The sequence below is a fragment of the Labrus bergylta genome, chromosome 2, assembly GCF_963930695.1.
Source record: "Labrus bergylta chromosome 2, fLabBer1.1, whole genome shotgun sequence".
Classification (NCBI taxonomy): Eukaryota; Metazoa; Chordata; class Actinopteri; order Labriformes; family Labridae; genus Labrus; species Labrus bergylta.
In genome coordinates this window covers 36,709,977-36,727,476 of record NC_089196.1, presented here as the reverse complement: position 1 = coordinate 36,727,476, position 17,500 = coordinate 36,709,977, and the positions used below count along the sequence as shown (strand labels likewise).

Here is a 17,500-nt window from a genome sequence, read left to right as displayed (position 1 = left end):
GGGGGTGTTGTTGGCCTTTAAAAGTCACAAAGCCGAGGTCAACATGTGACATCACGGTGATGTCACAGACACAAATATTTAGACCTGCAGATCATCGCTATACTGAAGTGCAGAATGGACTTCTGGGAAATGGAGTCAGAAGGGATGTTGGAAACGTAAGTTATTCGAAAAAAAACAGATTTTTGTCACTTTGTAGCCGCCGGCGTTTCCAGCGGCGTCAGAAAGCAGTGAAGACTGAAAGCTGATCTCCTGATCTGTTTCAAATCATTTCTCTCCCATTTGGCTTGAGTGTGATCGTCTCATTTTTTTAGTGGAAGATATTTCATAAGTCCGGGTGGAGTTTTATTGAAAAGCAAAATCAATCGGGCCTGGATGTCTTTCAGTTTTATCAGAGTGATGTTTGTGAAGAGTCTTGAAATGAGACGTTTTCTTTCTGCACGGTCAGATGATGCAGGCCGAAGGTTTTCGACTCGAAACAAGTTAAATACGCTCACTTCGATTTGTACGGAAGCCCAAAGAGGACACTGTTTTCCCTTTTTAACGAGTAGATTCCTGTTGTTTATTTGTCGCGGCGTCCCGGGATGACAACGATGGTTTTCCCATAATTCAAATACTTGTTGAGAATCTGCTCGTTATGACAGGAAGACTGAGTTAAATCAAACAAATAGATGAGTGTCCGCTTTGGGCTTCCGTAGATTTGAGTTTTTGCAGCTTACAGAAAAATCACGTCAGGAGGAAACAGGAGGTGTGGTCGGTGTTGAATGATGAAATATTGAGCTGCTGCCCCATGTGGCTACAATGAGAATTACAACAACAGTGGCTCGAGCCGCGGCTTGTCACAACCGATGGAATCTGAATGAGAACGAGCAGCATCTAGCTGCTCCATCTCTATGTTCCACACAAACCTGAACTTCATCTATGAGATCCAGATAATCCTCAGTCTGACGCTGTTTACTGAAGAATCCAGCTCACTTCACTTCGATCATGACGTCTCCTCACACCTTGAACGCTGACTCCTCTCGTCTGCAGGTTTTTTTAAACAATCACATCCAAACTCATTTAATACGAGGAGCTGCTTCAGCCTCCCCGTGCTCTGCTTTCTCCATCTCGTCTTTTCTGTGATGCTTTTTAGTTTCCTGGTGCAGCTTCTTTTTTTTTTCTTTTTTTTATGTACGTATGAAATCAGAATCTAAAGTGACTCCTGGAATCATGTGAACGCACCACGAGCTAGTGGGGAAATATTTTACATCTGATCCGTTTCTTTTGTAAATACATTCTCCGTTGTTGTTCGTCTTTGTCTCCGGGCAGAAACCACTGCAGCTACGAGGGGTCAAAGTTTTCTGTCTGACATCCATTAACGCCACATTTCTGCTGCTGTCAGGAGCCTCAAGGTCAAACGGCTCCATGACCTTCACGTCAACAGAAAGTACTTCTTCTTTCCTCTGCTGATCCACAGAGCTCGCTGCACGCTGTGACGAGCGGCGCCCACCGACACACTCGTTCTTCACTGATGTGTACAGCTTCTCTCATTTCTCTCTTCCGTTTATTTGCTGTTAGTCATTTTTAAATGTTTGTACAAGGCAAAAGTTTTTGTTTCAGTTTTTTTCTATAAGAAAAAAGAAAACACAGATGAGCTGAAGTTTTGCTTTTTGAAGAAAGTAAAAAATAAATGTTGGAAACGTTGAATATTTCTGTTTTGACGTCATGTTTCATGAGAGAAGATTACTGATGAATGAAAAAAAACTACATTAAACCTTTTCACTGACAAAGAACACCTAGTCATAGTCCCTGCACATGAATGTTAAAGGTCCAATCAGTGAGCTGTGTAGAGAGTGAGATGATAAAGGTATCTTACTCTCTGATCATTAAGGAAACATGTTGAAGTGCTGGCTTCTCTGACAACAATGCAGCAGCCAGTATGTCCTCCTTCTAACTTTACATTCTGCTCCTGAATGCTCTGGATTTGTTTGGACCAGAGAAGGTAGGCGCTTTTAAGACACACCCCCCCTCACGGCCGTTTTGGACGCCCCTCTGTTTGCCAGATATGAGAGCAGTTACCAACAGGAGTTGCAGTGATCCTTTTGGAGTAACGAGAGACTGTTCTCTGCACAGCATGAGAAACATCACGTTTACAGAGCGACCTTATCAGACCAGTGCTGCGTGCTGCTGTGTGCCAAGAGTGAACGCCTTCCCCAAACCATCAGATGTTGACACAATGGTGTCGAAATCAAGCGTTCACCACCTTTAAACGTTTGATAACCCCACTGTTACTCCGATTTGGACAAAAAAAGACACCACTTCAGGGGCTGAAAAAATGAAGCCAAGGCTGAAGAGCTAAAAACTGAAGTTCAAATGTCCATTAGATGCTCACTCAGGTCACCATGTGGTGGACTCTGAAGCTTCAGTGTTTATCCAGCTCTGCATGGGTCTGTAAACCTTTCTGTGTTCTGACCCTGGACCCTGGACCCTTAAGTTTCTGTACTTTTCATTATTATCGATCATTGAAAAACGGAGATTGTTTCATTTTAGAACACGTGGTATATAAAACATATCCATGTATCAAGAATGAAGGCAACGTTAGCATTAGTAAAGCTGTTAACCTTTGAAAACTGGCGTTTAATAACCCCACGCTTCTCTGCAGCTCAACCCTGGAAAAAGCAAGTCGATACTGAGGTGCAAAATCCTGCAGTCCCTGGAGTGTCCACTAGAGGCTGGCTGCAGACGCATAGGAAGTCACATACACACCCATTCTAAAAAGGCTGTTTTTACAGCAGAGATGAACATGTTTACAGCCTGGTTCAAAAAAAAAAAAAAAGCTCATGTCTTGATCTTAACAAATTGTGGACTAAAGTCTAGTGAGGACCACTTGTTCAATCAGGGTCAGGGTTTAGAGAGAAACATATTGGGTTAGTGGTTAAAGTGAAGGTTTCTGTGGCGGCGTGGGGATTCGTGTAGACCTCCAGGAAATGAATGTGAGGCTGACATGAAGCAACTTCCTCCTCACAGCGACCTCAGCTGCTTATCTTTTTTGGTTTCCTCATCCCACACAAAGATCTTTAACTCGCCAGAGGGGGAAATAACATCTTCACTGAGGGAGACTCAAACAGTCTGAAGCTCATCAGGTGGAGAAATGGACTTTCTTAGATATTAAGACTGAAACACATCTTTATATTAAGTTCCATTCAGCGGTGAAGATGGAGCGTCTGTGTCTCCCTGCTCTCTGCACACTGATGAGCCTCCTCTGCGTCTTCTCTCTCGGTGAGTCATTTTCAACTATTCTTTGCATGTTGCTGAGATGTGAAACCTCACAGTGTTGACATCAGTGTGTTATTTGTCACACGTACGAGCATGTACTTTTCAGTCTGCCCTTGAATTAACTGGTTTCTCGCTGGAATATTTAAGGTCTCTCAGAACTTGAATCTCAAATTTGAACGTCTTCACGCTGCACTAAAGTGTCGGCTACGGAAGCCCAAAGTGGACCGTGCATTTCATTTCCCTCAATTTTCCCACGATAAGTGAATTTCTGTTTTTCTGTCAAGATCTCAACTTATTTATCTCGCCTTCCTGGAACCACAACGCCGCTTTTCCAGTGATAACGATCATTTCTCGAGTAAACAGCTGAAATTACAGAAACCCTAAGTGGACGTACAGTTCGTCCCCTTTTTTTTATCTTTCTCTGTTTCCCTCTTAAAACGAGTAAATTCAGCCGTTTTCCTTTAAATATATTTATCTCACTGGATTTCCCGTGATGTCGATGATTTCTTGAGATCTCGAGAAAACGGCTAAAATTAACTTGTTGTCGTTATCCCGAGACAAAAACAGGCATCGTTATCAAAATCAGCTTGATTGGCCAGATATCTCTCACATACGAGGAATTTGAAAGAGCGGAGTTCAGCGTGTGTGTGCGTGCTTGTGTGTGTTTGTGTGTGCTTGTGTGTGTTTGTGTGTCAGAAGTGACAGTGAAGGACACCGACCTGGAGCTGTGTCGAAAGCACAATCGAGCCTGTGTCACCGACCTCCATGACTGTGACCCCCGGCCGCCATCGTCTATACAGAGTGAGTACAAACAAACACGTGTAAACATACTGAAGTCTCTGATTTAAGTCATTTCTCCAACATATATTTATATATATATTATATTATATATTTATATATATATTATATTATATATTGACTTCTATTTATATATATATTATATTATATATTAACATATATTTATATATATATTAGATTATATATTAACATATTTATATATTAATATATATTTATATATATATTATATTATATACTAACATATATTTATATATATTATATTAAATATTAATATATATTTTAATATATTTTATATTATATACTAACATATATTTATATATATATATTATATTATATATTAACATATATTTATATATATATTATATTATATACTAACATATATTTATATATATATATAATATACTAACATATATTTATATATATTATATTATATACTAACATATATTTATATATATTATATTAACATATATTTATATACTGTATATATTATATTGTATACTAACATATATTTATATATATATATAATATACTAACATATATTTATATATATTATATTAACATATATTTATATATATTATATTAACATATATTTATATATATATTATATTATATACGAACATATATTTATATATATTATATTATATTAACATATATTTATATATATTATATTATATACTAACATATATTTATATATATTATATTAACATATATTTATATATATTATATTAACATATATTTATATATATATTATATTAACATATATTTATATATATTATATTATATTAACATATATTTATATACTGTATATATTATATTATATATGAACATATATTTGGTAAATGTTTAGCAGTTTAAATCTTGAACTTAGGAACTATCCATCCATTATCTTCCTCTTATCCGGGGCCGGCCGCGGTAAGCGAGTCGCCCCAGACGTCCCCCTTCCCAGCGATGTTTCCCAGAGTCCCGAGGCGTTCCTAGTCCAGGAGGGATTTATGATCCCTCCAGCTAGCTCTGGGTCTACCACTGGGTCTCCTCCCAGGTGGACGTGCCCACGAACAGAAGGCGTCCTGATCAGATGCCTGAACAACCTCAGCTGGACCTGGACCTGGACCTGGACCTGGACCTGGACCTGGACCTGGACCTGGACCTGGACCTGTACCTGGACATGTACCTGGACATGAACCTGGACCTGTACCTGTACCTGTACCTGGACATGAACCTGTACCTGTACCTGGACATGAACCTGGACCTGAACCTGGACCTGTACCTGGACATGAACCTGGACCTGGACCTGTACCTGTACCTGTACCTGTACCTGTACCTGTACATGAACCTGGACCTGGACCTGTACATGAACCTGTACCTGGACCTGGACCTGGACCTGGACCTGGACCTGGACCTGGACCTGTACATGAACTTGGACCTGTACCTGGACATGAACCTGTACCTGTACCTGGACATGAACCTGGACCTGGACCTGTACCTGTACCTGTACCTGTACCTGAACCTGGACCTGGACCTGGACCTGGACCTGTATCTGTACCTGTACCTGTACCTGTACCTGTACCTGTACCTGAACATGAACCTGTACCTGTATCTGTACCTGGACCAGGACCTGGACCTGGACCTGGACCTGGACCTGGACCTGGACCTGTACATGAACCTGGACCTGGACCTGGACCTGGACCTGTACCTGGACATGGACCTGGACCTGGACCTGGACCTGGACATGGACCTGGACCTGGACCTGGACCTGTACATGAACCTGGACCTGGACCTGGACCTGGACCTGGACCTGGACCTGTACATGAACCTGGACCTGGACCTGGATCTGTACCTGTACCTGTACCTGTACATGAACCTGTACCTGTACCTGTACCTGGACCTGTACCTGTACCTGTACCTGGACCTGTACCTGTACCTGTACATGAACCTGGACCTGGACCTGGACCTGGACCTGGACCTGTACCTGTACCTGTACATGAACCTGGACCTGGACCTGTACATGAACCTGTACCTGTACCTGTACCTGGACCTGGACCTGTACATGAACCTGGACCTGGACCTGGACCTGGACCTGGACCTGGACCTGTACATGAACCTGGAGCTGGACCTGGATCTGTACCTGTACCTGTACCTGTACCTGTACATGAACCTGGACTTGGACCTGGACCTGAAATCAAGCTGATGTGATGTTTGTTTGGATGCTGCTAATGTTCCTTCTTCCTGTTGTTGTTTTTCTACAGAGAACTTGAACATGTCCTGCTACTACTATCAGACGCACAAAACGGTGACGTGTGAGTGGAGCGAGGAGTCAGAGAGCCACACACAGTCGGATGTTTCTCTGATCTTCAGCAGCAGGTAAACACAGAGGGAGCTAAAGAAGGTCCAAACACCTGTGTGTGTGTGGAGCTACATCCTTTACTTCTGATGTTTCTGAAATGTACAGGCGGTTAACTGCTGTTAGAAGTGGGAGAAGAAGAAGCATCTTTGCCTCAGATCAGATATATATATTTTTTCTTCTTGTGTAGAAATCTTGAAATCCTGTCATGTTCGTCTCTGATCAACCCATTAGCCGTCTTCGATGTAACAGCCAGGATCAAGAACTACATGATGGAGAGTGAGATCTGGTCCCGCCCTCACACTTTGAATCTGAGGAAAGCAGGTAGGTGTTCCAAACTTTTGAGCAAACTGTGGTCAAGTACGGAGGTATATTTTTGATTCCTGAACGAGCAAGCACGGGAGAGTCTCAGGACAAAAACATATTTCACAAGACTTTAAAGGAGACATATTATTAAAAATCCTCTTCTACAGTGTTTCTGAACATATATCTGTGTAACCTGAGAGTCTACTGACCCACAACATGTGAAATAAACCATCCAGTCCTTTGTTTGTGGTCTGCATACGTCTTACAACACAGACATTTGCTCTCCTTGTGATGTCACAGTGGGATTCTGGTAAAAAAACATCCCTTCCCCTCCCCTGATATCTCCACCCATGGATGATTTCTCCACTAAAAACTAGCAGACGGCTGACAACCTCGAATGATCATGAAATAGTTTTGTTTCTCATCTTCTTGCTTCCTTGTCTCCTCTCCTCAGTCAGACCCCTCCAGCCTGTTTTAACGGCTCTCAGCTCCACCCAGGACTCCATTGTTGTGTCTTGGAATTGCATCAAAAACTGCACCTGTCAGCTTTACTACAGAGTCAACAAGACACACACATGGACCCAGGTCAGGACCCCACCACTCAAACTTCCTGTTTAAAGGAGCAGTATGTAACTTTGACTCCTAGTGTTTAAAATGGGTACTGCAGTCAAAATTCTAAACATCATAGAGAGCTGTCCCCCCCCCCCTCCTCTCTAGAGTGGATGCTCACTCAGGTCACCATGTGGTGGACTCTGAAGCTTCAGTGTTTATCCAGCTCTGCATGGGTCTGTAAACCTTTCTGTGTTCTAACCTCTCTCCATTTTTCAAAAGCATCTCCAATATTGATCCTAGTTTGAGCACGTTTCTGCTCGTGGAGCTGATTAGAAACATGCAGAGGCTTTTTAGGTCGGGTACAATCACTTCTATCTGAGCCAAGAGTATCATCGCATTGTAACAGGAAAACAAAGTTAAATCACAACAATAACAAAAAATCCAGTCAACAAAGTTTACACTGAGTCAGTCCTCTCAAACACTGTTTATTTGCTTGTTTCCAGGCTCCAGATTTGGTCTCTGCACATCCCAATCTCACACTGACTCACACCGTCAGAGACCTGCAGCCGTTTACCGTCTACAGGGCGGCTGTGCGCTGCAGAGAGAGGTCTAACATCTGGAGTAAGTGGAGCGCTGACATCACCGCGAGCACGCTGGAGAAGGGTAAGAGTTTAACACAATAACATTACAGGCTCGGGGCCAAGACAAGCCATTGTTACCACATAAAAAGAACCAATATAGATATCTGCAAGTGAAGTTTGACAAGTTGAAAAAGGATTCGCTCGTTGGCTGGTTCTGGAACAGACTGACATGAATATCGATAATTCTGAATGACAAACTAAAGCAGACAAGAACAAAAGCATAAAGACTGACATTTTCTATTTTGTTATTTTTAATGCCTCAAACTGCTGCCCTGGGTTAAGTGTCAGACAGAGTGATAACAGCATGCTGCAGAAACAGCCCTTTCTTACATTTTTCATTGCAACGATTCTCAATGAGTGATTCATGTGGCTGTTAAAGGTGACATACCCTCCTCCTCCTCTTCAGTTTCAATAAGTGTCAGAGCTCCTCAAAACATGTGTGTGAAGTTTCTTGTTCTAAATCCACTCTGATCCTGTATCTGATCATGTCTATAAACCCCTCTATTTCAGCCCTGCTCAGAACAGGCTGTTTCTGTGTCTGTACCTTTAAATATGTAAATGAGCTGTGTCTGACCACGCCCCCTCTCTGGAAGAGCTTGGGTGTACTCGGTCTTTCTCGCGCCATGTTCTATTGTTTACGGTGAGAAGGCAGACTCAGAGGGCAGAACAAACACCTAGCTGTGGGAGTGTCACCTACCTGGGGGAGGGGCTACTGCCCTTTGTGATGTCATGAAGGGAAAATCTCCAAACGGCCTGTTTGAGCACACATTTTCTGAAAAGTGGAGCAGGCAGAAGACGGAGAGGATGGACTTTTCTCATCATTGGGGGGTTTGTAGTCAGACCAGAGGAACATGGAGAAGTGGATTTTGTGTATTATGTGACCTTTAAAGGAAGAATGTGCCACTTTTTGTTCAGTAGTTGTCGCCCTTTAGCAGAGCCTCCGCTCTCCTCCAGAGACACACCTCCAAACCCTCCTCCACTTGCGTTCAAAATCAGCAAATACATCAAAGGTACTGTTTGGTCCAGTTGTGAATAGTCGTTTGTGCTTCCTTGTTTCTCCGTCAGCGCCCTCCAGGCCCCCTGACGTGTATTACAGAGTGGAGAAAAGAGACACTGCTGAATCTTTTCTACTTCAACTCGTGTGGAAGGTACATTACAGATTATGGGAAATATTTTAGTTTAAACACTCACATCTCCATAAAATTGATTTGACCAAAGTCTTGTATCTGTGCAGGACCTTGACCTCCTTGAAGCCGGCGGTCGTATCCTCGGATACCAGGTGAGCTACGAGCCAATGAGGAAGCAGCCTCTGCAGGACATATTCATTCAGAATGTCACAGAGGCGATAGCGCTGATGTCGGTGGAGGCCGGGAACTGCAGTGTCACAGTAACAGCCTTCAACAACGCCGGCTACGGGCCTGCTGCACATCTCAGCATCGACACACAGAAACAGAAGAGTGAGTGGCACGCTGGTTGATGTCATGGTGATGTGCTGACTGACTCTAAAACTCAACAGCACAGATATCAGCAGCACAACACTTGTTTTTAAAGGGCTGTTTTTAATAGGGTAGTGAAATAACTCCTTAGTTCAAAAACCAGGTACTTCATGAAATTGATTTCTGAATCTGAATGGAAAAGCTCAACCCTTCGGAAACATCTCAATACTTTAAACAACCGAACAATTAACCCCAATAAAACAGTAGTGGAATTGAACATAAAAGGAGGAGTTTGTAATGATACAATTGAAATTGCAAACAAATTTAATACATTTTTTATTTAATCAGCTAAGGAACTGGCAGCAAGTTTTAAACCTGTGCAGTTAACAGATGTATTAAGAGACATCTCAACGTCCTTTTATATCAAAAAGACAAAGTTATCACTCAGTTAAGACAATCAAAGGCCAAGGATATTTTTGGCTTGGATAAGAAGTGCTCTTCTTTTAATACCAGTTACACATATGGTCAACTTATCCATCAGAACTAATACATTCCCACAGGAATGGAAAACCCCAATTCATAAGACTGGAGCACCTGACCAGATCTTTAATTACAGGCCAATTTCAATCTTACCCACACTCTCCTCCTTGAAAAAACTGTTGCCAAGCAACTTGTAGACCACCTTGAAAGTAGAAACCTTCTGCACCCCAAACAATTTGGCTTTAGACCAAGGTACTCAACAGAGTTAAACTGTTTCCTTACAGAAACTATTAAACAGTCATTGGATGAAGGCAGTGAAGTAGGAGCAGTATTTTCAGACTTGAAAAAAGCATTTGATACTGTGAATTATGACATTCTCTAAATATAATATATCAAATGATGCAATATCCTGGTTTTGATCGTGCCTTCAATGCAGAAAGCAGTGCGTAAGAATAAATTCCACTCAGTCAACTTTCAAATGTATGCCGACGACACAGTTATATATGTGTCTGCAAAGACCCCTGAGATGGCAGCAGAGATCCTTTCAAAATAAATGTCTAGTGTGTCAAAGTGGCCAAACAGTTATAGAGTGATAAGTGAGAAATAATCATGGCACGCATATATTGTCTTCTAACCTTAAACTATGATAAAACTGTGTCAATGTGTTTCTCAATAAAAATAAGTAATGATCGTTTTAGAATAGAGATACATGAAGAAGAGGTTACAGAGGTACATGAGTTCAAATGTGTAGGTGTTATTTTAGATTCTCAGTTGAAGTTTGACAAACATGTGAAAAGGTTATGCAAAACTGTCACTATACCACTAAAACAACAATATATGCATGCCATGATTTTTTCTCACTTATCATACTGTATAACTGTTTGCTGCTAGGCCAACCAAACAACAATTACACCTATCAGGTGATTATATGAACAGGCACTGAAAATAATGAATCAGAAATCAGTTACATGGCATCATTGCCTCAAAAAACACAATGTACTGAGTTTTTCAAATCTGACTTTTTAAATGTGTAAACGTCCTCGCTCCAGAAACAATCTGTCAGCTGATATCAGAACGAGGGCTACATCAAGTGGAAGCAGTAGAGCACCAAAACGCAGGACTACATTTGGTCGGTCATGTTTTTAAGTAAGAGGAACACATTACCATCTGAAATTTAAAAAACTGACAAAGTTCAAGGTTTTTAAAATCGTGAAACAGTGGCTGAAACTGAAGCAAGTTTTTGAGCATTGAACGTTTCCTTTTGTTTGTTATTATGTATTTTGTTTTACTGCTTAATATCATTTAGTCTCTTATTTGTATTGAGTTCATAATGTCAGTATTTCTATAGCATCAATGTTTCTGTATTTTATTTTAGTCTAATAATTCAGTTTAAATCCTAAAGGCCTAGCCAGGGACGGGGGTTGCAAATTAGCCAAGGCTAGAAACTTTTATGCATGGCATCTACTTAACATATGAAGCAATGTTTACTGCATGTGTCCCTGTTACATACACAAATAATAAACAACAACAACAGGGTTCTTTTTCACACACACACCCATAGTGAACATGATTATCATTTTTAGTGTTATCCGCCTCAGTCTTTTAAACTGATGGTATCAGATCTGACATTGAGCTTTAACTTAAGCAACATCCTGTCTGGGTGTGTCTGTGTCTGTTTACTGCAGGAAAGGGAAGCGACAGAGCGTTGACATGATGTTCAGATTAAACTGATACCAACACTTCTCAAGTCAAATGTTTTAGTTTCCTAATTATAAAAACAACGTGGGACATGTTGTGATGGGAGCGATCTTTGGACTGCTCGGTCACAGCTTAAAGCTCGGCTATAATATATTCCTAGATAATCAAATCTTGGTGGGAATAAATGGGTGCATGGTGGAATAACGCTGCTACATGCCGTGTTGATGTGCCGTTATGAAACTGGAAAAAAACAGAATCATAGATTGTTGCGTCATATCTTAAAGAGATGTTTGTTTATATTTTATTTAAACTTTAGAAATATCCTATTTCAAACTCAAAGATTAATTCTGCTAAATATTTAGTCATTTCATCCCTTGAAATGTCTTGATCATTTGGGGGCACCGGTAGCCTAGTCCTCTGAGTGGGCGGGCCTAGTCTGACCTTTGGCCTCTTTCTCGCATGTCATTCCCTTCACATGTCACTTAACCCCAAGCTGCTCCCTCTGCTTTGTCGGGGGGGTGTGAATGGATGAGTTAATGCTGACGGACTCTTTACTCAGCGGCCTCTACCATCAGTGTGTGAATGTGTGTGAATGGATGAGTTAATACTGATGGACTCTTTACTCAGCGGCCTCTACCATCAGTGTGTGAATGTGTGTGAATGGATGAGTTAATACTGATGGACTCTTTACTCAGCGGCCTCTACCATCAGTGTGTGAATGGATGAGTTAATGATGACGGACTCTTTACTCAGCGGCCTCTACCATCAGTGTGTGAATGTGTGTGAATGGATGAGTTAATACTGATGGACTCTTTACTCAGCGGCCTCTACCATCAGTGTGTGAATGGATGAGTTAATGATGACGGACTCTTTACTCAGCGGCCTCTACCATCAGTGTGTGAATGTGTATGAATGGATGAGTTAATACTGATGGACTCTTTACTCAGCGGCCTCTACCATCAGTGTGTGAATGTGTATGAATGGATGAGTTAATACTGATGGACTCTTTACTCAGCGGCCTCTACCATCAGTGTGTGAATGGATGAGTTAATACTGATGGACTCTTTACTCAGCGGCCTCTACCATCAGTGTGTGAATGGATGAGTTAATGATGACGGACTCTTTACTCAGCGGCCTCTACCATCAGTGTGTGAATGGATGAGTTAATACTGATGGACTCTTTACTCAGCGGCCTCTACCATCAGCGTGTGAATGTGAAGGTGTGACCTGCGGTGTAAAAGGGCTTTGAGGAGTCTGAGTCTGAAAACTAAACAAGCTGAAGTCCATCTTTCATATTTCTGTTGTTTCTGCAGCGCTCTCTTCAGTCAGACACCTGTGGGCTTCTAGTTCTTCTATGGGCCTTCTGGTCCAATGGGAGCCCCCCACAGACCCCCCTCCTTCTTTCCTGTCTCTCAGTCATTATGCTCTTCAGTGGCGCTCAGAGACTCGACCGTCCACCACCCACTGGACCACCGTGGACAACTTCTCCACATCAACAGTTATACAAGGTAAAACCTGGTTGGAATATCAGCCCCTCATTTGTTCCCTCAGTTCTCCTTTTGGGACGATGACAACAGAGAAGATACTCATTGTACAGTTTTTATCTCATTTCTTATTTAAGCAGGGAAGAAACTCGTTAAAAAAGCTTCTGGAGCAGCTTCTGAAAGGCTGCAGGACAGGAAGAGGCTTGTCTCTGTCAACACTCTAATCTACTCTTCATTTAAGATTAATACATATAACGATGTTCTCTTTTGCTGCACAGACATTGTTTGCGATTCACAGCGTATACATGACGTGTGTTGTGTTCACAGATGTTGATCCTGAAGACTCGTACCTGATCACCGTGTTTCCTGTCTATCAGCAGCAGTGCGGACCTCCTCATTCACTGCCCGCCAGTCTGCAGCAGGGAGGTAAACATGCTCACAGACTGATGAGGTTCAAAACCACATCTGACTGCAGAATGAGTGAAGTTCTCAACTCTCTGACAACACAGGAAACAATAAATGAATCTAGCTCTGCTCCAAGCTAAGATGTGTTTCTCCCAGTTAGCATTGATGGAAAAGATTGTTTTTTAAATTCTATTTATGTCACATATCCTCTTCAAAAAGTGTAAATAAGTGTCAGAGCTCCTCAAAACATGTGTGTGAAGTTTCTTGTTCTAAATCCACTCTGATCCTGTATTTGATCATGTCTATAAACCCCTCTATTTCAGCCCTGCTCAGAACAGGCTGTTTCTGTGTCTGTACCTTTAAATATGTAAATGAGCTGTGTCTGACCACGCCCCCTCTCTGGAAGGACTTGGGTGTACTTGCTCTTTCTCGCTCCATGTCCTATTGTTTACGGTGAGAAGGCAGACTCAGAGGGCAGAACAAACACCTAGCTGTGGGAGTGTCACCCACCTGGGGGAGGGGCTACTGCCCTTTGTGATGTCATGAAGGTGAAATCTCCAAACGGCCTGTTTGAGCACACATTTTCTGAAAAGTGGAGCAGGGAGGGTTAGGGTTAAACTACCCCACAATGCACTGCGCCTCTCAGACTGTTCAACTGTGGAACTCACAAGCTAGCCAACCAGCAGCTTAAAATAAAAGTTCTGTGCTGAAATACATTTTACCAAATATATTAAAATGACTACTTAGCTGTACTAGTAATGAACGTTTGCATATTGTTGTTGAATTATATTAACAGTCATGCTAGCTTGATGCTAGCACATCGAACGGAGCTCAGAATGGAAGAACGATCCGTAGTTTAGTATGATGCTAACAGCATACTAACAGTCATGCAGTATATTTTGAGTATGTTGTTGGCAGTATGTAGAACGTGGTCTGCAAACAAAGAAACCTCCACAGACACGTCTGACACGACATTTTCTGTTTTTTTTGTTTGTTTTTTCAGCTCTGAGTGAGGCGGTGAAGCTGAGGATAGTAGACGTTACCAAGACAACAGTGACAGTTGTTTGGGAGTGGCAGCAGAAGTCTGGACCAATCAGAGTGGATGCATATGAAGCAATGCTGAGTGGAGAGTCAGAGGGGAAAAGTATGTTATTTTTTGACACTTCCATTTAACATGACATTCAGTCGTTTCTGTTGTTGACCTCGCTCCCTTCAGCCTGTTTCTGTTAATAAACATCCATCAATCTCTCCAGCTCTCTCCCTGTGGCCGGACAAACAGCAGCACACCTTCCTCAACCTCAAACCCAACACTGACTACTCTCTTCTCCTATTGGCTGATGGCGCCTCCAGAAGTATCATCGCCGTGACAACAGACTTCGGTGCCTTTACAGATTTTCACTAGTTAGAGGAAAAGTTTCACAGTATTCAAATCAAATCGCTCCGATTATTGGGAACTAAGCAATTATTTGTTTTTCATTCAGATGAAGTCCCGCTGGTTGCCACAGCGACTCCTCTGATGCTGCTCACTGTTACTGTGTTCATCATCTCCATCCTGTCCAGGACTGTGTGAGTCAACACACACACACACACACACACACACACACACACACACACACAACCAACACACCCGAGGGCTCAAACAAATCACAAGAGGGTAACAGTTCGTCTCTAATTGGTTAAAAGCTCTGGAAACAAGAAGCCATAATATCAAATTATACATCTAACATTAGAAGTTTTAACGTTTGATCCAAAAAACTTAAAGGAGCAGTATGTAACTCTGACCCCTCGTGTTTAAAATGTGTACTGCAGTCTGAATTATAAACATCATAGAGAGCTGTCTCCCCCCCCCCTCTCTAGAGTGGATGCTCACTCAGGTCACCATGTGGTGGACTCTGAAGCTTCAGTGTTTATCCAGCTCTGCATGGGTCTGTAAACCTTTCTGTGTTCTAACCTCTCTCCATTTTTCAAAAGCATCTCCAATATTGATCCTAGTTTGAGCACGTTTCTGCTCGTGGAGCTTATTAGAAACATGCAGAGGCTTTTTAGGTCGGGTACAATCACTTCTATCTGAACCACTTCTCTTGACCGCTTCCATCACTGCAACACCTGTTGACCTGATAACTGCTCTCATATCTGACAAACCGAGGGGCGTCCAAAACAGCCGTGTGGGGGGGGGGTCTTAAAAGCGCCTACCTTCTCTGGTCCAAACAAATCCAGAGCATTCAGGAGCAGAATCTAAAGTTAGAAGGAGGACATACTGGCTGCTGCATTGTTGTCAGAGAAGCCAGCACTTCAACATGTTTCCTTAATGATCAGAGAGTAAGATACCTTTATCATCTCACTCTCTACACAGCTCACTGATTGGACCCTCGAGTAACACAGAAAACATGAAAGCCGCAAACAGAACTCAACAACGTATCACTCATTGCAACCTCAATAGAACAGAGCGTCACACATCCACTGACCACCCCCACCCCCCCCCCCCCCCCCCCCACCTCAGGACAGAGGTACAGAGCACTGAGGTTCAGAAGGGCTCGCCTTAGGGAGAGCCTGATCCCTCTGAACAAAAGGCCTCGCTGAACACAGTTTGTTCTGTTCTCTGTGTTCTGTGTTTTCTGTACTGGTATTGTGTTGGTATTGTCTGTTGGACAGGAGTGGTGCTGTGAAAGGGAATTTCCCCGTCAGGGCCGGCCCCAGCCATTTTGGTGCCCTAGTCTGAAGACTAAAAATACAATAAAGACGTTCATTCAGTTTTTTCATCTCCTCATCCCTGTGCAGGTACAAGTCGTACTTCTTCCCGCCCATCTCAAGTCCTCGATGCAGCACGACAGGCCAGTGGCTGATGGAACCGAACAACCAGGTGACCTGCTTTTTACTGGAGCTACGTCTTCTTAAAGAGGAATTCTTGCAGCCCTGCAGCATGTTGTGCACGTGGAGAATATGGACTTTAAAAAGATCTGTTAAGAATTTTCTACTTTTTTGTATCAAGACTTGCTTCAGGACTTCTTGAAAAAGAACTGAAAATATGAACAAAGTTATTTCATCTTCATGCATGTTTTAAATCACATCAATGTTTGTGTTTAACAGAAACCTGCAGAGAGACACATCCTGGACATAGACGACTTCATGGTGATGGATTTACTGGGACCAAAAAGTTTCATCACCGTCAGTTCAACCTGTGAGCCGTCACCAGCGGAGGGGCTGCATGAAGAAGCCCCCCTGCTGTCCATCAGTCAGCTCTTCATCCAAATGGACCCTGAGTATGTTTCTGATGCTCCAGTGTTCACAGAGCCTCTCCTGGCGTCTCTCCAGACCTCCTATCATCCCGTCTACACTGTGAGCTGCAACTATACTGACCAGGACCAGGACCAGGACCAGGACCAGGAAGTGTTTATATCTGAGGCCTTTCTTCAAAAAGAGGAAGAGAGCAGATGGGACTTTGAGACGTCACCTCACAGAGAAACGCTCGTTAAAAGCTCATTTCATGAATTCATGGCGAACATGAACAGCGTGTGCGTCTACCAGACGAGCTGCAGGGCGGAGCTTGTGGGGAACTCGTCTTCCTCTCAGGGGAACAGGGATGTTGAAACCAACTGTTCATCTCTGATCTGTGAAAATGATTACATCGCAAACAGCTGCTCTCCTGCACAAACTACAGATGAAGACTGAAGCACACAGGTACGACATGCTAGTGCCCCCTTGTGGCTGTGACGCTGCAGGAAAAGACCTCTGACGGCAAAAAGGCAAAAATGTGAAGACTTTGTTTTTACAGAGCATGCACAGTGTGTGTGTTCACATGCTGATGTTAAAGTAAATGTGTTTTTCCTTCTGCAACACATCAAACAACGAGCTGTTTTTTTTATGAGGAAGAGCCGATGAGCCATGAAAAAGATCTACTCTGCTTCCCTGGCAGGTCACACACGTGCAAAATTTTGTGTAAATACTGCAAACTTCAAAACAAACTAGGGCCCGACTGATATGGGATTTTTGATTTTTGAGGCCGATACCAAAATTAGGAAGAGAAAAATTGATATATTGGCCGATAATTTTCTTAGATCTTTGTTCGATCTGTACAGATTGATGGATATAGATATACACATGTAT

At 42.4% G+C, this 17,500-nt stretch overlaps 1 protein-coding gene across 3 annotated transcripts in view; it reads left to right on the top strand.

Moving 5' to 3' along the window:
• Position 1: 1 nt before the first annotated feature.
• LOC110003721 (interleukin-6 receptor subunit beta) overlaps positions 2-17,500 on the top strand; it is an 18,001-nt gene continuing 502 nt past the window's right edge. The window contains exons 1-15 of one of the 3 annotated variants that reach the window (XM_065952087.1): positions 2-3,258; positions 3,952-4,056; positions 6,300-6,414; positions 6,585-6,718; positions 7,155-7,285; positions 7,756-7,915; positions 8,959-9,041; positions 9,128-9,350; positions 12,821-13,015; positions 13,319-13,417; positions 14,400-14,540; positions 14,650-14,775; positions 14,878-14,962; positions 16,175-16,256; positions 16,484-17,500. The exon at positions 16,484-17,500 is cut by the window's right edge and continues 502 nt beyond it. In XM_065952087.1, the coding sequence (XP_065808159.1) occupies positions 3,195-3,258; positions 3,952-4,056; positions 6,300-6,414; positions 6,585-6,718; positions 7,155-7,285; positions 7,756-7,915; positions 8,959-9,041; positions 9,128-9,350; positions 12,821-13,015; positions 13,319-13,417; positions 14,400-14,540; positions 14,650-14,775; positions 14,878-14,962; positions 16,175-16,256; positions 16,484-17,065 (2,325 nt within the window). In that variant the 5' untranslated portion in view covers positions 2-3,194 and the 3' untranslated portion in view covers positions 17,066-17,500. Of the gene's footprint in view, positions 3,259-3,951; positions 4,057-6,299; positions 6,415-6,584; positions 6,719-7,154; positions 7,286-7,755; positions 7,916-8,958; positions 9,042-9,127; positions 9,351-12,820; positions 13,016-13,318; positions 13,418-14,399; positions 14,541-14,649; positions 14,776-14,877; positions 14,963-16,174; positions 16,257-16,483 lie in introns of those variants that run through there. The other 2 variants (XM_065952089.1, XM_065952095.1) reach the window with 2 other exon arrangements.